The 26748-nt window shown below is 40.9% G+C and overlaps 1 protein-coding gene across 1 annotated transcript in view; it reads left to right on the forward strand.

Moving 5' to 3' along the window:
- Positions 1-26748, forward strand: part of STK32B (serine/threonine kinase 32B) — a 281996-nt gene that overhangs the window by 246484 nt on the left and 8764 nt on the right. Inside the window, exons 10-11 of the mRNA XM_038399481.2 lie at positions 8680-8811; positions 9589-9653. Of these exons, the coding sequence (XP_038255409.1) occupies positions 8680-8811; positions 9589-9653 (197 nt within the window). The remainder of the gene's footprint in view (positions 1-8679; positions 8812-9588; positions 9654-26748) is intronic.

Raw genomic sequence — 26748 nt, forward strand, 5'->3', positions numbered from 1 at the left:
AGGGACCCCAGAAGGTCATCTAGTCCAACCCCCTGCTCAAAGCAGGACCAAGTCCCAGTTAAATCATCCCAGCTAGGGCTTTGTCAAGCCTGACCTTAAAAACCTCTAAGGAAGGAGATTCTACCACCTCCCTAGGTAACGCATTCCAGTGTTTCACCACCCTCTTAGTGAAAAAGTTTTTCCTAATATCCAATCTAAACCTCCCCCATTGCAACTTGAGACCATTACTCCTCGTTCTGTCATCTGCTACCATTGAGAACAGTCTAGAGCCATCCTCTTTGAAACCCCCTTTCAGGTAGTTGAAAGCAGCTATCAAATCCCCCCTCATTCTTCTCTTCTGCAGACTAAACAATCCCAGCTCCCTCAGCCTCTCCTCATAAGTCATGTGCTCTAGACCCCTAATCATTTTCGTTGCCCTTCGTTGTACTCTTTCCAATTTATCCACATCCTTCCTGTAGTGTGGGGCCCAAAACTGGACACAGTACTCCAGATGAGGCCTCACCAGTGTCGAATAGAGGGGAACGATCACGTCCCTCGATCTGCTCGCTATGCCCCTACTTATACAACCCAAAATGCCATTGGCCTTCTTGGCAACAAGGGCACACTGCTGACTCATATCCAGCTTCTCGTCCACTGTCACCCCTAGGTCCTTTTCCGCAGAACTGCTGCCGAGCCATTCGGTCCCTAGTCTGTAGCGGTGCATTGGATTCTTCCATCCTAAGTGCAGGACCCTGCATTTATCCTTATTGAACCTCATTAGATTTCTTTTGGCCCAATCCTCCAATTTGTCTAGGTCCTTCTGTATCCTATCCCTCCCCTCCAGCGTATCTACCACTCCTCCCAGTTTAGTATCATCCGCAAATTTGCTGAGAGTGCAATCCACACCATCCTCCAGATCATTTATGAAGATATTGAACAAAACGGGCCCCAGGACCGACCCCTGGGGCACTCCACTTGACACCGGCTGCCAACTAGACATGGAGCCATTGATCACTACCCGTTGAGCCCGACAATCTAGCCAGCTTTCTACCCACCTTATAGTGCATTCATCCAGCCCATACTTCCTTAACTTGCTGACAAGAATGCTGTGGGAGACCGTGTCAAAAGCTTTGCTAAAGTCAAGAAACAATACATCCACTGCTTTCCCTTCATCCACAGAACCAGTAATCTCATCATAAAAGGCGATTAGATTAGTCAGGCATGACCTTCCCTTGGTGAATCCATGCTGACTGTTCCTGATCACTTTCCTCTCCTCTAAGTGCTTCAGGATTGATTCTTTGAGGACCTGCTCCATGATTTTTCCAGGGACTGAGGTGAGGCTGACCGGCCTGTAGTTCCCAGGATCCTCCTTCTTCCCTTTTTTAAAGATGGGCACTACATTAGCCTTTTTCCAGTCATCCGGGACTTCCCCCGTTCGCCACGAGTTTTCAAAGATAAGGACAAGTAACATACCATACAGGACACCTCTAAATCCAATTGTCCTTTCTTATTCTGACATAATGATTATTGTTACTGTAGCCTAAAGTCAGAAATTACAAAATGAGATATCAAAATCTTACATAAATTATCTTTCGAATCATCCTCATAGATATCAGTATTTATCATTTGGGCAGATAACAATATTTAGCTTAATTTAATCGTTAAATTGTAATTATTTTCTTGTTAACTGAGATGTAATTCTGATGAACAAAATGTATAATCTCAGCTGTAGGAAACAATAGTCTCTTTCTCTGAGCCTGTTGATACACATAGAAATATATTAATCCTTTGAATTTGGAATGTAGCAGTATCCTTGCCCCCCGTATCTGATTTATTAATTTCCCTTAGACAATAAATGGTGAAAAATCAGGTTTATAACTTGCAGACTGGATTTCATGAAGGACGTAGTTAGAGATCCCTTATTAGGGATTTGAAATTATCTGAGTATATAACAAGGAGAATTGAAATCACGAATTGAGTTTACAAATATGGATAGAGTTGTGCAGTTCCTCTCCCACAGATACAGCTGAAAAACTTAATACATGAACATTACAAATGTTAGTATAGTTTTCAGCTGTCCTGTTTAAGAGCAAGTTACAAGATCCTGAGTTGGTGGAAAATGTCATAGCTCCAATGAAGTCCACTTATGACTTCGATGGAACAGTGACAAATTACTTCAGCTGGAGATCTGCCCCACCGTCCCTATTAAGACATTAACTAAGGCTGGGTTCTTGCAAATACTTATGCACATGAATAACTTTGCAGATGTGAATAGTCCCATGGAACTCAAAGTTACTCATGAATGTATTGACAGAATCAGGGTCAACATTTTGCACCAAAACACTTTAGGTGCCTAAAAATTTCATGCACTTAAGTTTGAAAATTTCACCCGTAGTTCTTTTTTATTTTCCACAGTTCTTTACTTCTCTTTAACTTTAATATACATTTGGCAGATTCTGGGGGTTTTTTTGGGGGGGAGGTTCCTCCCTAATTAAGATATTTTTGAGGGCACGTTATCTGTCTTGTTTTCAAGAGAGTTGAGACAAGTTTCCAAACCTTCTGTTGCAACAAAAAGTTATTTAAAAGTAATTTCAGAGGCAGATGTAGAAGCTAATTGTTTGTTACTGTTTCTCAGACAACTGAACCACCTCCATAATTGTAGGTGATTTCAGAGAAGGTGATGGTGGCTGTGAAACAAGAGGGACTCCTGTTCACAATTTCCATCCTATTTGGAAACACTGATGTGTCTGCCATTAAAAACGCATCACCCTATTGTATTTTGGTTTGGTTTGTCTATGTCTAGCAGGCATTGCATACATACAATGTACCTGTTTTTTTTTTCTGATCAGAGCCAAAAAGAAAGCAATATCATAGACATCTAGATGCAAAATCATTCCAATGCTAACATTGTCTGAATATGGTCTTCCCATAGAAGAATAAAAAAAATTCCTGTCCATCAAAAGTCAAAACATTTTTAAAGGGGAAAAAACATAATCCTCCACTACTACAAGTAAAACAATTTCCCTAGCTAAAACACCAACTCTCATTGGCATTTGGAGCTACTCTTAGAAAAAAATTCTTCAATTTACAAAGGCACATTGGGGCGGGAGGGAAACATTATACCAGATGTAACTAATTCAGATAACAGCGAAAACTAGTTCAGAATAGAAACTCCAAGTCTAGGGTTAGGGGTTAAAAGAACACCATTCTGCATTAGTTACAAGGGAATATAATGAAATACACTTCTCCAATTAAAGGAAGAGAGAAGTAAAACTGCACTCAGATACTCTCAGACCTAGTTAAAGATTCAATTAAAAGCTTTGCCAGAGGCTTAAGGCTAGTTGCTTATATAGCAGAGTTCTCTCCATTCTGTTGAACATGACAGGTTTCAGAGTAGCAGCCATGTTAGTCTGTATTCACAAAAAGAAAAGGAGTACTTGTGGCACCTTAGAGACTAACAAATTTATTTGAGCATAAGCTTTCGTGAGCTACAGCTCACTTCATCGGATGCATCCAATGAAGTGAGCTGTAGCTCATGAAAGCTTATGCTCAAATAAATGTGTTAGTTTCTAAGGTGCCACACGTACTCCTTTTCTTTCTGTTGAACATGTGTATGAGGTCATTAGGAAGACTAGTGAAGAGGTAGGTGTCATAGTGCCTTTGTGATAACACCACCCTGGTTTATGTCTTCATCTTGTCTGACTGAAGATCAGAGGACTGGACTGATGGAAAGGTGTTTTCCGTAGAATTTGCTCCCCTTATCCTATCCTCCCACTGACTCTGGCAGAACCCAGATTAGTTAACTTTTGGGGCACACAACAAATCTTGTCTTGTTTTCCAGGCTTTTGGTGATGGGTTGAGGACTGTGGGTGTTTTGATATGGGCGGCAGGGACTATTTATTATTAGGGTAGAGTGTTACTTTACTCTGGGTGCTTTTATTCAGCACTCCCATGTGCATGTACACAATACTCTTGCCACTTTCCAGATACAAATGGATTTTGTTCCCGCAAGGCCCATGATGGGGCGGGGGGGGAGAGGGACATGAAATTTCACCCTATGTATATTTGGTCTTCCTGTTTTGAAAGCATTATGTCAGAAGGGGCTATACTGTTGTTGTTTCGCCATCATGTGGGCTTCTTTCTAGTCATCTGCTGGCAGTATCAAACCCTGTATTTCCCTTAGACATTTTCCTTGTTTAGTATTAAACGTTGGAGGAATCAGTCAAGAAGGTAATTTTAAATGTAATTTTTATTTTCCATAGCCTTCAAAATTACAGAGAGAAAATTTCTCAAATGCTGGAACAAGTCTCTAAAGTATATAACCTGAATATATATATATATATATATATATATATATATATATATATATATATATATATATAAAACCTGAAAAAGAAAGTGGTGTTTGAAAAAAATAAGAATGCATTTTATTTATAAAAATAAAAAATAGCAACATACTGATCCATAAAAAACAGCAACATAGTGATTGCTACAGACTCCAGCAGAACTTACATTTGAGCTAAATATATTTTGAGGGTATCTTAAGATGTAGATATGCCATACTCACATCATACTAATAATTAAACAATAGAAAACATTATAGGAAGGAGGATAGTAAACTGACCTAGAAAATTAACCCTTGCATCTGGGGACACAAACAGCTATATCAATGGATCTGTGATGGGCTGGGCATAGAGGTCTTTTAGTGTCTGTTGGCGTAGGGGAGGAGGGGTCCTCCACCACAGAATCATAGGAGTTTAGGTCTGGAAAGGACTTCAATAGATCATCTAGTCCAATCCCCTGCACAGAGGCTGGGCTAAGTATTATTTAGACCATCCTTGACAGGTGTTTGTCTAACTCTTCTTAAAAACTTCCAGTGATGGAGATTCCACAACTTTCCTAGATAATTTGTTCCAGTGCTTAACTACCCTTACAGGAAGTTTTCCCTAATGTCTATCCTGAATCTCCATTGCTGCAATTTAAGCCCATTACTTCTTGTCCTGTCCTCAGAGGATAAGGAGAACAATTCATTACCCTTTTCTTTAGTTTATAACAACCTTTTATGTATTTTATGTATGTACTTTATGTATGGGATCAGATGATTAACAACAGACTGCTGATTGGACACCACTGAGTATAAAGCTTCCTCTTCCTGATCCCTTATCTGAGCACCTAGTTGCTAGGGTTGTGGCTACCTAGACCTCTGAGAGCAAGTCCTTGCCTGATTCCTGCTGACTTGCCTTGTTCCTGTTTCCTCACCCTTACCATCATTGTTGATGCTGGTAATGACCCTTGGGGTGGCCACAACTTTGACTCTTCTCCTGGCTCTGACCACTAGATCCGACAGCCCACTTTATGGCCCTGACACTTACAGAGAGAAAAGGGAACCTATAAATAAACCTAAACCCCAGATAGGGTTTGCTTTATGCATAATCTGGACCTCCTGTGAACTTTCTCTCCTGCGATTCAGACCTCAGGATAGTGTCAGCAGAGGAAAAGGTATTGTGTGTGAAAGACACTAGCTGACATCTTGTTTGTTTATTCTCTGCTTGATATGATCAAATTACTTTAGATCTTGCATGTGCACCACAAACTCAGATTTGGGGTGCAGAACACATTTTAAAATATGCAAGTGAAATGTGTAGAAAAGGAGACAGATTAATCAGCTTATTCAGTGGTGCTAGAAACTAAGCTGGACAAAAAAGGCAAAAAAAAATTGTTGAAAATGTGTCATTTTGTCATTGTTCACAATGGTATCTGCTGGGTGCTGAGCATTCTGGAAAATCAGGCTTTTCATACCGCAAAAGGTATTGTAAGGATTCCACATCCAAACATTACAGTGACTTTAACTATATATATAAAAACAGGCAAATCTAAATAAGCCTGAGAAGGAAGAGGAGCACTTCATTGTCACAAGTAGGTGTCAGTCAGTCCTTGAGATGCTAGAAAGGAACTGCCATTAGTTAACTGGATTTACATGAGCTCTTTGAATTAAGTCTATGAATTCTTGCTGAAATACACACACACACACACACACACACTTCTCCAAAAGAATCACTGAATGACTATTTTACCTTGTCCGGTAGTAAATCAGCACATGAACTGGGAGGTAAGGATCTGTTCAGCCAAGAGCTGAAAACAAACCTTAGGTACACAATGCATGGGAACATGCAAAGCCATTTTTGACCCATGTTTGTTAGGTCATCTTAAAATGATCAGTTTGTTCCTCTAGACAATTTGTATGGTAAGGAAGGACTGTATGGTATGGTAAGGAAGGACTTGTATGGTAAGGAAGGTAAGATTTGAGGTGGTTTGCATAATCCTAGGGTCAACATGATTGTCAACAGAGCTAACTAAAAAGTCATAGATAGGACAGGACACTTCAGGTATTTTCTACATTCCTATACTTCAGTATATGAAACAGTTTAGCACACAGAATATTCTGCTCCCAGAGAGAGAGAGAGAGAGAGAGAGTCAGATGTTGTTGTTTTTTTAAATAACCAGTGACTTTTTTCAGTTATATTTTTTTAAGTTTATATCAATGGTTTTTTTGCTGTTGGCCTTTGGGATCAGTTTGTTTGTTTTTACATCCTGTCATATTTTCGGTTGTTTACAAAACTGAAAATGCCCAGAAGCTGGGATTTTTCCTCCTTTTCGTCATCCTTTTTTTCCCACAGCTCTGCAATGGAAGGTTCATGCCTGCAGCTCTAAAGTCCTGATGCCAAACAAACTTCTTCCAACAGCAACATCTGATTCTCTGGATGACTCCTACTTAGAATTTATATAGTACTTTTATGTTCAAAGCTCTGCACAGACATTCATTAATTAACTTTCACACCTCTGTGAGGTGAGCATGGTCAGGATTATCTCTATTTTACATGTGGGGGAAAAAAACAGAGATGATGTGACTTTCTCAAGGACAAACAGCTACTGAGTAGCAGAGCCAGGATCAGAACTGACTAGTTCCTGAATCCCAGCACTGTGTCCATTCCACCAGATGACAGCACTAGAGCTAGTTGAGATTCTTTGACCATTTTTTTCTCCTAGCAAAATATCATTTGGTCGAAATTGGCATTTTCCCCAGGAAAATGTCAATCTTAACCAAGATTTTTGATGTTCTGATCAGGAGAATGGAAATTAAAAAGAAACCAAAACAACTTGTTTTGACAAGTTACATGTTACATCATTTCATTTTTCATATTGAAAATGTCAAAAAGAATCCATTTTGACATTTCTGATTACCAAATTTTCAGAATTTTTAATTTTGTGAAAATTTTGATGATGTGATTTTTCATTCTAATTCAGAATGGAAAATAATTTCAAAATCTCAATTTCCCACAGAAGGAAAAGTCTGCATTAACTTTCATGCTAAAGTCCTCTCCCACTCTCAGTTACACTAGTGTGAATCTGTAGTAACTTCATTGTCGCTCCAGTTTGACACCTGTGTAGCTGAAAATACAATCTACCCATTTATAATTTTACTCTTAATCTTTCCTGCTGATTTATTCACTGGCTACTCTACTGCTTGTGTTGTGCTGCAGCAATAGGATGGCTCTCGGCTCACACTAGCCCTGTTTCAGTAAGGCAGTTAAGCATATGTATGTTTCTAAACAATTTGGCTTCAGTAGGACTGCTAACTTGCTTAAGTACCTTGTTCGAGCAGAGCCACTTTCACTGGATGGAAATAGATTCCCTCTTGCTAAAAGTCAGTCCATTTAGTGCTCTTGATTTATGAGAAAAGGCCATAAATAAGCTGATTCCACTCCAATTGAAGCTAATGTCAAAACAGTTGCCTAGTCTACCCTATGTTTTTCCAGCATAACTGTGCCAGCAAAATCCCTAGCAGAGGTGTAATTATACCAGCAAAAATGTCCTTTTGACAGGATAAACTTATTTTGTTCAGGAAACTGGTTTAACCTATATCCACAAAAGCATTCTGTTGCCAGTATAAGCTGTGTCTCCACAAGGAGAGTTTGCGAGTATAGTTAGCGCTTTCTAGCATAGACAAGGTCCGTCATTGATAGCAACAGGAGCAGGCCCCGATACTGAATTTAAGTCTGTGTTGGCACCACATTCTCTATAGCAAATTAAAAAATCTTCTGTATGGGGGGAAAAATATTAAAGCTCTTTATGAAGTGTTCTGGGCATAGCATAGGATTTTAGCCGCAATTCCCAGCATCACAGCGGGGAGTCCTGTAGTTAAACTGACATTCAGCTCTTGGAAAAATCTATCAGCGTATATTTTTTCTGCGCAAGCAATGCCTCTGAATCACTTCCTGGCCTTGCCTCATTTCTGTGGTTATCTTAACAAAGTGGAGAAAACTCTGCATTCATTGGGTTAGACTCCTCTCTGTTACAATGGTGTGAATCTGGAGTAACTTCATTGGAGTCACTCCAGATTTACACTTGTATAAGTGAGAAGAGAAGCTAACCATTTATAATTTTTTACATTTGTATGTTTTACTTTATCATTTAAACTTTGAACTTCATTACTGGAAATGAAGGTTACAGTTTCTGTTTCACAGCTGGTATGCTTAAAATCGGCCAAATATATTGGGTTTCTGTAGAGTTACATCGGGAATGAATTTTGCCCCTATGCATGGTCCCTTCTGGCCTTTGTATCTATTGAACTAATATTGAACAAGCAAACAAAAGACATAATGGTATTCTGAAAAATAACTTTGTACCCTTTTGTAACAGAAAGGAAGACTGAATTGTGACCCTACATTTGAACTAGAAGAAATGATTTTAGAGTCCAAACCCCTTCATAAAAAGAAAAAGCGACTTGCAAAAAACAAATCCAAAGATGGAGCAAAGGAAAGCTGTTCAATGGTAAGTCATGGACTATGGGTGTTGTCAGTTAGCATCCCATTTCCTTTCTTTGAAGGATTTGATCAATCTAGTTCAGTTTTAGCATTTCTGGTCCCAATCTTGGTTAATCTGCAGTCCCAAAACACCTCCAAAACAAGGCACAAAGCAATGATTTATTTCAGTCATGAAAATAATTTGAGCAACTTTAAGATTTAAAATGCTGAAATATACACCTTTAAAGTAAGAAAATTGCTTCCAATTGGCAAATGCACTTCCCACACATGGATGGAAGAAGTCAGAAGGAGTACTTATCTGCAGCTGGTACTTAGGATGACAAATGTGCAGCACATGAGCTGCATGTTTATAAAAGTTTTAAGGAAAGTCTAAAAGATTTTTCTCCTCTTTACCAGTCTTGACTTATGCATCCCACATCTAAAGGCTCATTGTATAAAGATCCTAAACTTTTCAAGGAGATAAAAAGTAATCATTTTCCAGGCTCAAATATTCAATGCAATGATGTTTTATACATTCTGTTGCTGCTTCAAGTGGTTTTGAACGCTCACACATTGTATTCGTCTTAGAGCTATTAGACTTTAAAATGTTCAAGAATTCTTTAAAGGTGAATATCTTCCTTTAAAAAAATTCTGACAGCACAATAAATACAGCTTGGAGAATCTGGAAAATGCCGCTTGTTCATATTAATTTGTAAGCTGTTTTGTTCAACACAGGTTCTATTGTTGTGATTTTGTGTACAATTTTCTGTCTCATATAATCAACATATTCATGCTGTTTTTAAAGAACGTACACCTGCAGCAGTGCTTGGAAACTGTGAGGAAAGAATTCATCATATTCAACAGAGAAAAGTAAGTGCATTCTTTAAATGCCCATTTAACATACACAGCTGAAATTAATTTCAATACACAGCTGAAATTAATTTCAAAAGGAGAAGGATTCCGTGCCCCCCCCCCCCAGTCTTAACAAAAATAATTAATGATCACTCCAGGATGAGTTAAAAGCTCTTACATGAAATAAAAGGCTGGACTTTCATTGATTTCCCTGCTGTACTGTCTGTGGTGTAGCAATTTTGTTATTCTTCCATCTCTGAAAACAAGCAGAATACTTACAGTGAATGTGTGGTAGAAAGAAGAGGTAAATGTCACTGGTGGTCTCCAGAGAAGCGGTTAACAATTAAGCAAAAGGACTATTATACAAGTAGAACAAAGCCAAAAGAGGTGATAACTCATGAAATTTTAATGAAGTAAGCCGCAGTGTTCCAATGTGGATATTCTTTGTGTACTTGGCCTCCAAAAACCAAGATTTCATTAATTCTTTTCATCATAACTCAACATTCAGAGAAAAGTGATTCCTCTTTACAGCTGGCAGGCATGCCTTAGTGGTCTAAGCATTAGCTAGAACCACTGGAAACAAGATTGGTTTCAGAGTAGCGGCCGTGTTAGTCTGTATTCGCAAAAAGAAAAGGAGTACTTGTGGCACCTTAGAGACTAACACATTTATTTGAGCATAAGCTTTCGTGATCTACAGCTCACTTCATCAGATGCATTACTGGAAACAGGATTGAATCCCAAGAAGGTAGACACCCTCCTTTGTCCTAACAATACATTGGATTCCATGTAGTTTACTGTATGGGGGTCTTTTGAATATGACCATAGAAATTGTAGACCTTGACATTAAAGATCCCGTGGCAATTTTCATAAGAGAAGTGGATTACCCCAGTCTCCTTGGCCAAATTTTCCTTTCCCTTGATCTCACTGTTTTCAGTATCAAAGGAGTAGCTGGGTTAGTCTGGATCTGTAAAAGCGGCAAAGAGTCCTGTGGCACCTTATAGACTAACAGACATATTGGAGCATAAGCTTTCGTGGGTAAATACCCACTTTGTCGGATGCATGTATTTGACGAAGTGGGTATTCACCCACGAAAGCTTATGCTCCAGTACATCTGTTAGTCTATAAAGTGCCACAGGACTCTTTGCCTGTTTTCAGTAGTTTCATCTGAAAGTGTCATTAAGCCAGAGAGAGAGCATGCAAAAGGGTGAATCTGTAGCTTGATGTCACAGATCCACAGGATCGCTGCAATGCACCCAATTTTGGAACAGTCTCAAGGAGGAACCTTTCTGTGTGCCAGACCCTATAGGGGGTCTCACTTTTCCTCCAAGGTAAGCCATGCAGCTTCACTGCCTCCTTGGAATGTACCTCTGAGCCTTCAGCACTCCTGCTTCAGACTGTGAATTGCATTCAGCGAGTCTAACTGAGGTAGACTCCTGGTAGACGCTTGTATACTTTTCATGGATTAATGCACCTCACCAAGCATTTGCAGTGACATTCAAACAGAATTGTCAAAACAGGCAGATTTATTAACTGGAACACGGCATAGGAAGACCTTAAGGTAGTATACAGAACTGAAGGTTAAAACATAATCCATTCTGGTTAGCCCAGAGCCCAGACAAGCTGTTCCCTTTGTTCAAGATCTCTCATTTCAGAGTAGCAGCCGTGTTAGTCTGTATTCGCAAAAAGAAAAGGAGTACTTGTGGCACCTTAGAGACTAACAAATTTATTTGAGCATAAGCTTTCGTGAGCTACAGTGAAGTGAGCTGTAGTTCACGAAAGCTTATGCTCAAATAAATTTGTTAGTATTTAAGGTGCCACAAGTACTCCTTTTCTTTTCAAGATCTCTGTCTCTCCATCTGACCTCCTTGGTCAGATTCCAGGGGAGAGCCCCGACTCCTTCCAGCAGCCAACTCTTATCCCCACCTCATACCTCTCCAATTTTTTGTTCTCCAGCTGGGGACTGATGGGCAGCATCCCTGCTGAGAGGTGGGGGAATCCAGATCCCTCTGGGTTGTTGGTTACTAGATGTCAATGACAATTGGGTTTGCCATTGTTTTCTCAAGTGCTCCATTGATATGGGGACTAAAGCCCAGATTGCTAGGTGACACTCACATCTGTGTCTCTTAGCATGCCCAGAGAGCAAACTGTCTTACTGTGCAATAGTGTGGCATAAAGCGGAAACCGAGGCACACATAGATCTCATAAAAGTATCACAAAAAATCCCCACTTTGTCACACCTAGTGGTTAGACCAATCACTCCAGAGGTAGGAGACCCAGGATCCACTCCCCCTATTCTAATAACTTTACTTTAAAAATTATTTATTTGGAACAGCTTCAACAGGAGAAATTGAGGGATCTCTACATCAGAATATCCTATAGCCCAGTGGTTAGGGCATTCACCTGAGGTGGTAGATCCACATTCAAATTCTTTTCCCCCTCAGGAAGTGGGGGGACTTGAATTGGGGGGTCTCCCACAGCCCAGGTGAGTACATTAACCACAAGGCTAAAAGTTATGAGCGAGTCCTCCTCCCAGCTTTTTTGTGAGAGTTTACTTACAGGTACCTGATCCAGTAGGTGAGTTTTGAGCATACTTGCCAGATCGGGCCCTGCAGGCATGGTTTGTGCATCACTTTCAGGCTTAGATATCCGGATGCCTAGAGTGAGGCTTTGGTGCACATGCTCAGAGACAGAATCACGGGTGTCTAGGGAACTTTTATTGCAAAACATTAGGTGCAGAGCAGGTGTAGACACCTACAGGGTTCTGCAGCAGCTGGACAGAAGTTTTGTGAATCCTGGTAGGGCCAGATTCTGGAATTTAGGCACATAAAGTGGCAGTTAGGCAAATAAGTTCCTTTGCAATTCCAATCCCTAGTCTCTACGCCCCCTTCCCCTACCCCCCCATATTTAGAATCGTAGTCTCAGGATGGATGTCAATGTATCTATTCCAGGATCATACATTAGGGGAGCCCAAAATGTAGTAATTTCACAGATCATATATGATTGATTGTTAAGGTTTGTAACAGGAACAAAAAATAAAGGCCATACTTATAGTATGGGGGACTCTCTCTTGGGAAGCTGTGACTGTTAAAAAGGACACAGGGGTCATAATGGAAAATCAGCTGAACATGAGCACCCAGTACGATGCTGCAGCCAAGAGAGTTAATGTGATCACTGAATACATAAACAGGAATATCAAGCAGAAGCAGGGAGGTTATATTACTTTTGCATTTGGCACTGGTGCCCTGTGTCCATTTCTGGCATCCACAACTCAAGAAGACATTGATGAATTGGAGAACATTCAGGAGAACAATTAAGGGACTGGAAAACATGCCTTATAGTGCAAAACTTAAGGACTTCAGTCTTTTTAGCATAACAAAGAGAAGATTAAGGGGTGACTTGATCACAGTTTATAAGTACCTACAGGAAACAGAAATCTGATAGCAGACTCCTCTTCAGTCTAACCAACAAAAGAATAACAAAAGCCAATGGAAGTTAAAGATTAGACAAATGTAGACTTGAAATATGGTACATATTTTTAACTGTGAGGGTAATTAACCATTGGAACAACTTACTGAGAGTTGTGGTAGATTCTCCATCACTGGCCATTTGTAAATCACAATTGGATGTTTTCCTAAAAACTGTGGTCTAATTCAAACAGGAATTGATTCACAGGTCAGACTAAATGATCACAGTCGTGCCTTCTAGCTTCATAATCTAATCTGTGAATGTATGATTTGCAAAATTCTACTGGAGAGCTCACTTGTGGTGAGTAATACCTTTTTAGTTGACTTTATTTCATCAGACTGAAAATCCTTATTTTTTTTATCAGCCCATAGATGATAGCTATTTTAATTCTTGCATGTCATGAAAAACAATGACTGAAAAGACTAAATGTTAGACAGACTGTGAGATGAGTGAGTAAACAACAGAGAAAGGAGTAAATTCACTAGAAGAAAAGGAAAATTCTGGAGCACATCTGCACGTCAATCAAATTATCATGTGTTTAAGTCACTGGTTGATTGGCTTGACCATGTAAAGGGGAGAGACCCACATGTAGGCCTGCAAGAGGCCCTACGTTGTTCTAAGTTAATTGAGAGTTATGTTTTGTTTTACTTCCAGCACTGAATTGCATTAGGGCTTCATGTACTTTTCAGAGAACAAGGAAGTTAAATTAAGTTGATAACAGTAAGGAAAGGTCAGATTTTGAAACAGAAAGTGAATTAAAGTTTGTGTGAACAGAATCAAAACAATGACATACAGGAAAGAACAGAGCACAAAGAGAGTAAATCAGCACAGTCCTCAAGATGACTTTCTTCAGAGACTTCCAAACAATGCATTTCCAGCCAGTTTACTGACCCACATCTTTCAAACCTGCTTGGTTTGAATCTAGTTCTTGTGATTAGCCACAGATGATGACAGACACAAAATCTTCCTATATGTGCAATATCAGATACTATGTGACCGTATTAGTTACCCATCGTCACCACTACTATCCATCCATCATCATTTTTTTCTGTTTTCTCATTCTTCCCCTTACTACCCTTGTTTAAATTCATATTCAATTGCAGCTGCCAGTGCTGGTACTGCTACATCATACATAGATAACTCACCACTGTTTCTTACATGACTATACATTTTTCTATCAGTTTCTTTGCACACACCAGAACTGCCTTTATAATTCATCTGTTTGAAAATATTTGATTATTACCTCAGATGAACCTTCACTATAAAAAGCCAAATTCTGCTGTGACTTAAACCTTCTGCCTCATTTACTTCAGTAGCATAGAAACAGGTATAAATCAAGTCAGAATTTAGCACACAGCTTTCAGGTGAAAGGATAGTAAGACCCCAGAACAGATATCTATGAAAAGCTTCATGAGCTTTCTTATCAGATAATCTTTTCTTGAGCAGTAAGTTCTATGATAATGTGGTACAGTTAGGATAGGATTAGGGATTCTGCCAGCCCTGCAACACCTTTCCATTTAATCCCCCAAAATCTAGATCAATTCTGTTTTGTGGATAAACCAAGTCAGTTGTTGTTGTCTGTGACATCTGAGAATATCCCTAGACTGTCTGACTTTCTCTCACCGTGTACCTTTCATCCTGCATCAGATATCACACAGCAGAAAATATACAGTATTTATTGTGTTATATTTTTCAGTTTGTGATATGACAAGGAATTTTTTGACTACAGTTAAAGGAAGGTCAATGGGACTTTGAGATTCAAGAATGGGCTCTGTAAACTGTCATAACTCTCTACCAAAAGTATAACTGTCAACTGACTACATTTTTGCAGTGTTTGCATAGCTAGGATCTAGGAGATCAGAGTTGGCAGAGATGGAATTTGCATGCTATGTCATATAATCCTTTTGCAGATGGCTAGATAATCTCCACTGCAAGGAAGCGATTGGAAACTGCTAAGTGTAGGGAGTGTTATGAGCACAGTGAACATCAAGAGGGTAAAGTCAGAGAAGCCCTAGTATTCCATTCAAATGTGTGGACTCAATTCAATAGACTAATCCTGCAGTACTTCAACAGTTACCAGCTGTGTCTAGCACTGTCCTTCTCCAGTAAAATTGGAGATTACCTTGAAGTTGATTCCTTTTTCTGGACAGCCTCTTAAAATGGCTGCTGAGTCACACAGATGTCCTGGACAGCTGTAAAATTTGATGGAGTAGAGAGAGGTAGGATGGCATATAAGATGAGAGAGGGCGTTACAGGCTGAGAGTGCAGCATGAAAGAAGGCCCAGGGTCATTGTGAGTGAAGGTGACCTGAGGAGCATCAGGGCATGCAGAGTTGGCACAGGGAAGCAGTAATATGTATTTGTAAACTAGGAATTGGAAATGGAGGAATCGGGCTGATGTTGACTGTTTTTCCTGCACGTTTGGTTTAACTGCACAGGACTCACCAAATAAACAAATGCATTATGGCCAAGATTTTCAGAAATAGGTGCCTAAGGTTTGGCATCTACATACCTCTTTAGGCATCTAAATAAGTGGCCAAGTCTTCAAAATTGCTGTTCACTCAGTAGCGCCCACTGATATAAATGGGAAGCAGCACTTTTGAAAATTAGCCCACTTATTTAGGTACTTAAATAATGACGTGGGAGCCTAACTGTAGGCACCTAGATTTAAAACATTGTAGTGAGCAAAAGCAGTAAAATGCATGACTGAAAGCAGTCTTTTGCAGAAGACTGAATGTACCTAGCTGTAATCAGCATGCAGACATTGATACAGTGTACAGAGTATGGACACTTCCATGTAAGTGCCAAGTATCATGAGAAATAGAAAAAACCCTACTTTTCCAGAGTATAAAATAACATGATCATTCCTCGAATACAAGGAAAAAGCAAATCCTCCTTCCCAGGCTGCAAAATGGCCATGGAGCCGCTCCTGAGGCAACAGATAGCTCCTGTGGCACCCCTGTCTTATTATACAGTGAGCAATATCCATGGATCTGCATAGCAGCCAATCTACCAGCCTCACTCCCATTCCTTCCTTGGGGAACCCATGTCCCTAACCACCCCTCCCTCCCCCCTAACATACACACACACAATAGCACTTTGGGAGTCCCTACAAAGCTGTGCACAGGTGGTGCACACTTTCTCCATAGGCTCCCCAAATCATCCCTCCCTGTGCAACATGACCAAGGTTTTCAAAAGCAACAAGTGATTTTGTGGGGCTCCATTTTTAATTATGTCCCACTTAAGACTTCTTAGAGGGGCCTACTTTTAGGAGGAAGGTGCTCAACTCTTTCTGAAATATCAGGCCCCTGTTTGTTATCTCAAGTGGGGCACCAAAAACCAAGGCAACCTTGGCCCATTACTGCATCAGTTCAGTTTAATTTGGGAACTCTTGAGAGCTCTGACTGTCATGTGCAGTTGGAATGGAGTTTAATATACTTTACTATTTTTTGAATGGGCCAGTGCTCCATATAGGCCAGTGGCAGAATTGTCACTGGGTAAAAGGCTTTATTTTTATTAGCATGCCTATTTCAGCTGAACATGAGCTACACATTATGGAACTAATTTTACGGGACTGTGATGGGGGGCTTACCCCACATCAATCCTGAAAGGAAGCTCAGAAAGAGCCAATTAGTGTGATAGGCCTCACATGAGGGGAGTAGGCTGGAGGAGCAGCCCCAGATTGGAGGATGAAACTCACTTGAGCAGGTATGGGCTGGGCTAGGATAAAGCCAGGAAGCTGGCTACAGAAAGGTCTGTAGTGAGGATGTCTTCAGCCCCTCTCTGTGTATTAGAGAGTGAAGGAGGGAACCTAGGAAAAGAGTAGGAGCCTGGCCCGGAGGGAAGGGCATACCCCAGAAGGGGAAACCACACAGTGACTTGGTTGGACGGCTGAGTCACAAAGAGGAAGCTACAGCTCCTGGAGCAAAACAGGGGCCACCTAGAGTGAGAGAGAGAACATCAGGTGGAGAGACTGCAAGGGAAGGAATCAAACCTGGAAGAGAGCTAATCACCAGAGCATCCTGGAGGAGGCACAACCTGCAGTGAGTGAGAATCTCATGACAGACATTTTCACACTGATTACCTTCTCCAATACTAGCACTTGCAGAGCAATTATATATGTGTATGTGTCTCTAACACAAACCCAAACCCAAATAAAATAGGCAAATGGGATTTGTGTAGATGTAGTCTAAAGCTGATAACAAGAGTAAATGTTTCCCTTTGTTCTTTAAGAGCTATACTAAATGTCTCAGTTAAAAAAAGATAGACTCTATAAACAATATCAATATCCTTCTTTATTACCCCTTTGTTTTCTCTAGCCGAGACCCACCGTCTGAAACATAGATTTCATAGTGATGTTTTGATCCTTTTCTGCTGACAAGGTTTTTAAGTCCATAATTCTATTTCTACTGTTATCATTTTTATTATTTCTATAAAAATCCAACAATAGCTTTCCCCCAAACATTTGCTGAAGTATCTGAATTTGTATTCTAACAATTTTGCCAACAGTTTCTTAAGAAGCTGATTTTGTTTAGTAGAGCCTTAATAAAAGGAATCTCCTAGTGAGAAAGCATAGCTGAAAGCTATATTTTCAATTCCTTTAAAAAAAATTGTAAAGACAAAATCATATTGGTTGTTCATGATTTTATTAAATGGGCTGAATGCAGATTATTCCGGCTATTCTTCCAATATTATCTTCGCTAGAGAAATCTTCACATGTGGCTGCTTCTATTAACAAATGAGAAGGAACCAAAATAGCCAAAAATACAAGAAAAACCCAATAGAGGCGGAAGTCTAGGCTAGTGGCTTGGGAAGCAAGAACACCCAGTTCTTATCCTCCATGAACTCTTGATCCAAAGAAAGATCTTCTCGGCCACTGACTTCAGTGGCCTTTAGATCAGGCGCTTTGACCTTGGGCAACTCACTCAACTCTCTAACCTCAATTTCCATGCATGCTTAATGCACCTTTGCCTTCCTCACAGAGGTGTCCTGAGGCTTAATAGGGTGATGAGGCAGACTACTGAATCTGGTATAATAGGTGTACATTTGGGCCCCATGAGAGATTCACCCCAAGTGAAGGTAGCTGCATTGCCTCAGCTCTCTAGCATAGAATGTGGAAAAACAGTGCATTCCCTCATAAATGCTGGAACTGGATGTGCTGCCATGCCCCCTGGCTTGAAGTTGTTTTCATTATATACAGGGTTTACAGTTTGGTTCAATGGCTCTCAGCACCCCCACCATACAAATTGTTCCAGCACCCCTGCATTCTCTGGCCTCACTGCCCAGTTGGTACCATTCACTTTTTGGTTCCATTGTAAACTTTCTGGTGCCAAGGCCTCTAGCTTAATGCTGAAAGCCTTACATAGTTGGTGTGTAATGTAGAACTAACATTAAAAAGCATAGGGTATGGCTCTAATTACTATTATGTAGCTCCTGGCATTATTTGATGAGTTGTTGTCTTGAAGTGGAAATTGTCTTCAAATGAAATGCCAGTCCCTGACCATGCAGCAACTCAATTAAGGGGGAAAGAATCGAGTTTGGATTGGTACTTCTAAATCATTAACGGTGAATACAAATGACTGCATAGAAATAGAGAAGTGCATTGCTAAAAAGCAGTTACTAGTCCTGAGAAACCAGCCAGACTCAATAATACTTAGCAAGGCATCTTTTTAATTAGGTAAGATTGCTGATGAAGAAAGGCAGGCACGTCCATTGCAAAAGGAACAAGGAAGAGATTAGTGAGAAGTAGCACAGTGACCTGAAATGCTGGGGGGGGGGGAGAGATTTAAGATGAAGCAAGGTCAGCAGAACATACTTTGAGTGGCAAAAAGAAAGGGGGGGGGAAGGTGAGCTTTCAGTTATTATGGTGATGAGTGATATAAATACCTAGATAGACATTACAGAGACAAGAAACCCCTATTAAGAAAAGCAAATCCAACCGGTACAGAGTGAATCATTCTGAGTATTCGACTCCACTTGAAAACAGGCACTGTTTTCATCCATTTAATAGCAGCATACAATAAGGTATGGCACACTGGCTTGCTCATGAAGGTGGTATGGATCCTACTACCTTGGGTCACAGGCATCACTGAACTGTTCCTCCACGATAGGCAGTTCAGAGCCCATATGGGGGAGAAGACGAGTGCTTGGAGACGACAGAGCAATGGGTTACCCTAGGGCTCCATGCTTTCTCGAACCCTGTTCAACCTTTACATCAATGACCTGTCAACAACAGAGCCACAAGTTCATTTACGCAGACGACATCAGTTGCAGTACTGAGGACCAGATGTTTCATGAGCTTGCCGCCTTAAACAGGACATGATAAAATTAGCTGACTACTGTATGACTTGGTGCCTCCAGCCAAGCGTCATAAAAACTGTCTCCAGTTTGCTCCATCTTCACCATGCCAGTGCAACCCGAGAACTGAGGACCTCATAGAAGAAATGGTTGTAGGGGACAATCTTGGCTCAAGTGATCATGAGCTAATTCAGTTCAAACTAAATGGAAGGATTAACAAAAATAAATCTGCAACTAGGGTTTTTGATTTCAAAAGGGCTGACTTTCAAAAATTAAGGAAATTAGTTAGGGAAGTGGATTGGACTGAAGAACTTATGGATCTAAAGGTAGAGGAGGCCTGGGATTACTTTAAATCAAAACTACAGAAGCTATCGGAAGCCTGTATCCCAAGAAAGGGGAAAAAATTCATAGGAAGGAGTTGTAGACCAAGCTGGATGAGCAAGCATCTTAGAGAGGTGATTAAGAAGAAGCAGAAAGCATACAGGGAGTGGAAGATGGGAGGGATCAGCAAGGAAAGCTACCTAATTGAGGTCAGAACATGTAGGGATCAAGTGAGACAGGCTAAAAGTCGAGTAGAGTTGGACCTTGCAAAGGGAATTAAAACCAATAGTAAAAGGTTCTATAGCCATATAAATAAGAAGAAAACTAAGAAGGAAGAAGTGGGGCCGCTTAACACTAAGGATGGAGTGGAGGTTAAAGATAATCTAGGCATGGCCCAATATTTAAACAAATACTTTGCCTCAGTCTTTAATAAGGCTAAAGAGGATCTTGGGGATAATGGTAGCATGACAAATGGGAAGGAGGATATAGAGGTAGATATTACCATATCAGAGGTAGAAGCGAAACTGAAACAGCTTAATGGGACTAAATCGGGGGGCCCAGATAATCTTCATCCAAGAATATTAAAGGAATTGGCACCTGAAATTGCAAGCCCATTAGCAAGAATTTTTAATGCATCTGTAAACTCAGGAATAGTACCGAATGATTGGAGAATTGCTAATATAGTTCCTATTTTTAAGAAAGGAAAAAAAAGTGATCCGGGTAACTACAGGCCAGTTAGTTTGACATCTGTAGTATGCAAGGTCCTTGAAAAAATTTTGAAGGAGAAATTAGTTAAGGACATTGAAGTCAATGGTAAATGGGACAAAATACAACATGGTTTTACAAATGGTAGATCGTGCCAAACCAACCTAATCTCCTTTTTTGAAAAAGTAACAGATTTTTTAGATAAAGGAAATGCAGTGGATCTAATTTACCTAGATTTCAGTAAGGCATTTGATACCGTGCCACATGGGGAATTATTAGTTAAATTGGAGAAGATGGGGATCAATATGAACATCAAAAGGTGGATAAGGAATTGGTTAAAGGGGAGACTGCAACGGGTCCTACTGAAAGGCGAACTGTCAGGTTGGAGGGAGGTTACCAGTGGAGTTCCTCAGGGATCGGTTTTGGGACCAATCCTATTTAATCTTTTTATTACTGACCTTGGCACAAAAAGTGGGAGTGTGCTAATAAAGTTTGCAGATGATACAAAGCTGGGAGGTATTGCCAATTCGGAGAAGGATCGGGATATTATACAGGAGGATCTGGATTACCTTGTAAACTGGAGTAATAGTAATAGGATGAAATTTAATAGTGAGAAGTGTAAGGTTATGCATTTAGGGATTAATAACAAGAATTTTAGCTATAAGTTGGGGACGCATCAATTAGAAATAACGGAAGAGGAGAAGGACCTTGGAGTATTGGTTGATCATAGGATGACTATGAGCTGTCAATGTGATATGGCTGTGAAAAAAGCTAATGCGGTTTTGGGATGCAGCAGGAGAGGCATTTCCAGTAGGGATAAGGAGGTTTTAGTACCATTATACAAGGCACTGGTGAGACCTCACCTAGAATACTGTGTGCAATTCTGGTCTCCCATGTTTAAAAAGGATGAATTCAAACTGGAGCAGGTACAGAGAAGGGCTACTAGGATGATCCGAGGAATGGAAACCTTGTCTTAAGGAGCTTGGCTTGTTTAGCCTAACTAAAAGAAGGTTGAGGGGAGATATGATTGCTCTCTATAAATATATCAGAGGGATAAATACAGGAGAGGGAGAGGAATTATTTCAGCTCAGCACCAATGTGGACACAAGAACAAATGGGTATAAACTGGCCACCAGGAAGTTTAGACTTGAAATCAGACAAAGGTTTTTAACCATCAGAGGAGTGAAGTTTTGGAATAGCCTTCCAAGGGAAGCAGTGGGGGCAAAAAATCTATCTGGTTTTAAGATTCTACTCGATAAGTTTATGGAGGAGATGGTATGATGGGATAATGGGATTTTGGTAAGTAATTGATCTTTAAATATTCAGGGTAAATAGGCCAAATCCCCTGAGATGGGATATTAGATGGATGGGATCTGAGTTACTATAGAAAATTCTTTCCTGGGTATCTGGCTGGTGAATCTTGCCCATATGCTCAGGGTTTAGCTGATTGCCATATTTGGGGTCGGGAAGGAATTTTCCTCCAGGGCAGATTGGAGAGGCCCTGGAGGTTTTTCGCCTTCCTCTGTAGTATGGGGCATGGTTGACTTGAGGGAGGCTTCTCTGCTCCTTGAAGTATTTGAACCATGATTTAAGGACTTCAATAGCTCAGACATGGGTGAGGTTTTTCATAGGAGTGGGTGGGTGAGATTCTGTGGCCTGCGCTGTGCAGGAGGTCAGACTAGATGATCAGAATGGTCCCTTCTGACCTTAGTATCTATGAATCTATGAATCTAAACTGAATGTTTATCTGAATGGTGAAGCATGAAGTAGAACCAGTCTGTCTTGGTCTGACCTTAGACTTCACACTGAGTTACCATGCTCACCTGAAGAAGACAGCAGCTAAAGTTAAGATGTGCAACAATCTTCTTAGAAAACTGGCAGGTTCATCATGGGTGCTCGTGCTCCAACTTCGCGGACGTCAGCTTTTGCCACCTCATCTTCAGTGGCATTTGCCACCTTGTATTCTGTGATATTTGGAGTCGATCGTCACACACCAAACTGGTGGATACACAGTTACATGTCGCCAAGCGCATCATCTCCGGCACCGTGCGTCCGACTCCGCTCCTATGGCTTCCAGTTTTGAGCAATATTGCTCCTCCTCATATCAGACAAGAAGGTTGCCACTGGCAAGTTACTGGAGAAAGTATGCACCAACTCAAGCCTGCTGCTGCACAATGACCTTTTTAAACCACTAGCTGCATGTTTGCCCTCACATCGCCCATTATTATTTGCCACGCCAGGGTGGAAAGATTCTGGCAAGAGGAATGGATATCAGTTATAATCCCCAACCAGTCCCTCATCACCAACCCCACAACTTGCCCGCCTGGTTTTGACCTGCCCCGTCGCCAGTGGTCCTTGTTGAACAGGTTCCGGACTGGGCAAGGTCTCTGTGCAGCCAACCAGTATCACTGGGGCCTTCATGACAGCCCTTTGTGCAGCTGCGGCCCAACACAGATGATGCACATTGTCAAGGAATGCCTGCTGACTAGGGTCAGCGGTAGGGCCTAGAAGAAATGCATCATGCCACTGAAGATGCCATCATTTGGCTAGATGACTATGCACACACTAAATGATAAAATAATTCAGCTCCAATCAAACTAAAATTCTTAGGAGTATGCACAAGAAACCTGTATTTAAATTGCAATGGAGAAAAGGACTGGGATTACAGAGGATAAGTAAAGTAAATCTGATTCTACAAAGATCAGATCCTGATGCAGAAATTATTGGGTAAGTCTTAGGCCTGTGTTATGCAGGAGATCAGACTGGATGATCAAAATGATCTAAAAAATATATGAAAAGTGCTAAGACTCCTCCACTCCTGTTGTCTCTGGGAGGTGAGGGCCCTTAGCCCTTCCCAGGAGGCATTCAGCACCTTGCAGAACCAGGCCAACGGTGTCCAAGTATGAGAGCTGTTTAGAGAATGACAGGAGGAAAAGAAGAAAATTGCAGACTAGCCCCTTACTGCACAAATTTAAGGGTGATGTTTGCCTCATGTATTGGCTGCACTGAACTCGCCCAACTCTGATGTCTGAAGAGAGGAATAAATGCCACAGCTGGATATTGGACTAGTAGCTTGGAAGTGGAACAAGCTGAGAGATCTGTACACATAGGAAAAGGAATGCAAATTTATGGCAAAATTCTCCTGTCAATTATATATGAAGCAAGCCCCATTGAAATCATTGGGAGCCATTTAGGCATCTGAGGGTCAAATCTGATTCCTGCATGTGGTCATGGCACTATAGTTAATAAGACTGAGTAACGTAAATTTTCATTAGCATTAAAAAAACCTCCAAATATTCTATCCTTAGTGTCATTTCCAATTATAAATGTTAGTTAAAACCTAGGAAATTCCAGCATGGTGTCCTTATCCCCTTCATTAGTCTACACACTTATTAAAACCAGACCTGTTTTTAAAATATATGACTTGCATTCACTCAGAATGGTAGCACTAGGTCACAAAGGATTAGCTGTTGATGGAAAATCTTGAAAAACATTCTATTGAAAGGTCATTCTGTTTGCATAGCAGAGATTTTTCTGGATTCCTCTTCACCCTTTTCTTTTATTTAAATTAATGGGAACATTGGTGTGAAAACAGGATCTTTGCTGCTTAGGAATTCAATGGCTCCCCCTACTCGTTCTTTACATAAAATGGCTTGAGCCATGGAGTTTATATCCAAATCCAACTCTGCGAGTGGGTGAATTTCACATTTCAATTCAAGCATGGTTCCAATCATCAGAGGGCCCAATACTCCTCACTGTTTTCTATTCTATTTAGATTCTTATACGGCACCCTTAACCATGGCATCTGGGCACCTACCCAGATAGCCATGACCATGGAAAAAAGGGCTTTTTCTTGTCTGCAGCATAAGACTTTGCCATCTCCTGTCAGATTCAGACTTAGTCACAATGATACGTGCATGCCTGGCCTCAGTTCTCTACACCAAGGTATGGAACTGCCTACCAAAGGAGCCAATCAGCTCAGTGACACAGGCCACTGAAAGCCTATCACCCCACTGTCATGCTGTCTTACTGGCTCCCCAGGGAACATTCACTTTAGCTGAAGAATTGGATCATCATCTTCAGACCCTCCATGGGCCTGATCAGTTATCTGGGGAGCTGCCTCGTACCACATGATCACAACGTCCTGTGATGGCTACCTTCCACTGGAAAAACAGAATTATCAACCTCAAGCATGAAACTTGTGTATGCAGGAGATGGAGCTTTCTTAGCACTTGGCCTATGAGTCTGGAACATAATCCCAGAAGAGATAAGAATGGCCATGAGCCTCTGCAACAGCAGACCAAAATGCAAGCCCACTCCTTTGACCTACATTTCTCATAATAACCCCCCACTTATTAAAAAACAAACAAAAACCCATGAAAAGAACAAAAGCAAACCCCGTGCAAACCAACCAAAAACTTAGTCCCTGCTGACTGAAGGGAAGAGTGAAAAATGTATATTTTATGTGTCTGTTTAATAATGTGGAGAGGAACTCTGATGCTAGGGTACTGGGGGCCCTATTAAAAAGATGTAGCTAGATGGTAGTGGATATACCAAACTGGGGTAATCTCCTGACTACTCAGCCTCTGGGGGAAGAGTTAATAATTTCCATTTCCTAGTGGATATGTGTCTCAAATCATGAGCAACCGTGCATGCTTGTGTCCTTATTAGCATTCAGCAGAGTTGACATGGGCTGCAGAGATTGAACTACAGGGGGTTCCTCCAAGCCAGAGCTGAGGCATATTGATAGAGCAATGTGGTGTCTGTGCTTGGTTGGTAGATAAATAGAAGATTTCAATGGACAATTGTTCCAACAACTTCTGTCTCTAGATACTTACCTGGCACTCATCTCCACAGGATCTGAGTGGATCAGTCATTAATGGATTTTATCCTCTCAGCACCTCCATGAGAGAGGCTAGTATTATCCCTATTTTACAGATGGCAGATTAAGTGACCTGCCCAAGATCACACAGGAAGTGTGTGGCAGAGCCAAGAATTGAACCCAGATCAAATGACTCTCAGCCATGTCCACTGTACACTAGCCCATCTGTCCTTCCTCTTTCCTGGAGCAGACCTTCAAAAATTCTAGATACAGGAAATACAGCTGCTAAGTTTGTTCCAAGTGGGGAGCAGGAGAGGGCATGTTCGGCTTCCTACAGGTAGCAGGAAGCCCAGGGCTCCTCTGTCTATTGCATGTTTCTCATTGGTGGAGGCTGGTTACTGTTTAAGAGTTGTAGCAGCTGTTTTGTCTCTTGTTTGTAATGCACACTCCTGTCCTGTGTCAGGTGTCTGTAGGAGGGCAGGAAGATAAATATGACATCTGAGAGCCTGTAAAACAATGTTTACAGCCACTTTCAGGCTGCAGCTAATAGCTGTTTCTGATTCCCTGGCAGTCTGTTGCTGCTAGAAAGAAAGAAGGAGTGATATCATCTAAGCCATCCAGCCCCTACATGTTGTCTGTCAGGCAGAGTTTATATTCACACATTTATGATCACATGTAGTCAGTTTAGACTTTCACACACCATAATTCTGGACATCTTTTCTTGTGATACCCGCTCTTGTGGGTTCACAGCTTTGATTACAGTGCCTGTCTGGCTTACCTGCAGCAGCACAGATACTCAGCATTAAGCAATTTGGTACTAATAAGCAAACACCACTGAGTTTCTCCCCTGCCTCCAAACCACATCTAAAGCCACTAGAAAACAATATCATGTCTTTCCTTTCAGGAGCCGGGAAGGGAGGGTAGGAGAGTCACAAAGCAATGATGCATTGCTGTTGTGGGGTTGTGTCATACTGTCTCATGGCTTTACATCACTGCATCTTGACAGTGAGCTGCGGCATGGCATATATATATATATATATATATATATATATATATATATATATATATATATATATATATATATATATATATATATACAGTACAGCCTCAAGAAGTCATGTCTTTATATCCATCCAGCATCACAAAGGACCCGATGACTCATTATCTCTTAAGTCCTTTGGCCAGTGACATATTACAAGGTCACTGAGATGAGGAAGAAGTCTGGGGAAAACATGGTACAGCTTGTTAATGAGCCTGTCTTTCATAGCTTTTTTTTTTTTTTTTTTTTTTTAAAGGCCCCAAACTCAGAGCTCCAGGATCAAGGTGGAGATGGAGCATCCCTGAATGGCTGGGAGGATAATTATTGCAAACAGCTCCACATGTGGTTGCAGGCAAAGCACTGTCCTACTCCCCCATAATTTCCTTTGGATGTAGTCCTGGTAGTGGGCAGGTCAAAGCACCTGCTGTGGGTAGTCTGCTGACCGCCTTTCAAAAGAAGAAGGCT

The sequence above is a fragment of the Dermochelys coriacea genome, chromosome 4, assembly GCF_009764565.3.
Source record: "Dermochelys coriacea isolate rDerCor1 chromosome 4, rDerCor1.pri.v4, whole genome shotgun sequence".
NCBI classification, from domain to species: domain Eukaryota; kingdom Metazoa; phylum Chordata; order Testudines; family Dermochelyidae; genus Dermochelys; species Dermochelys coriacea.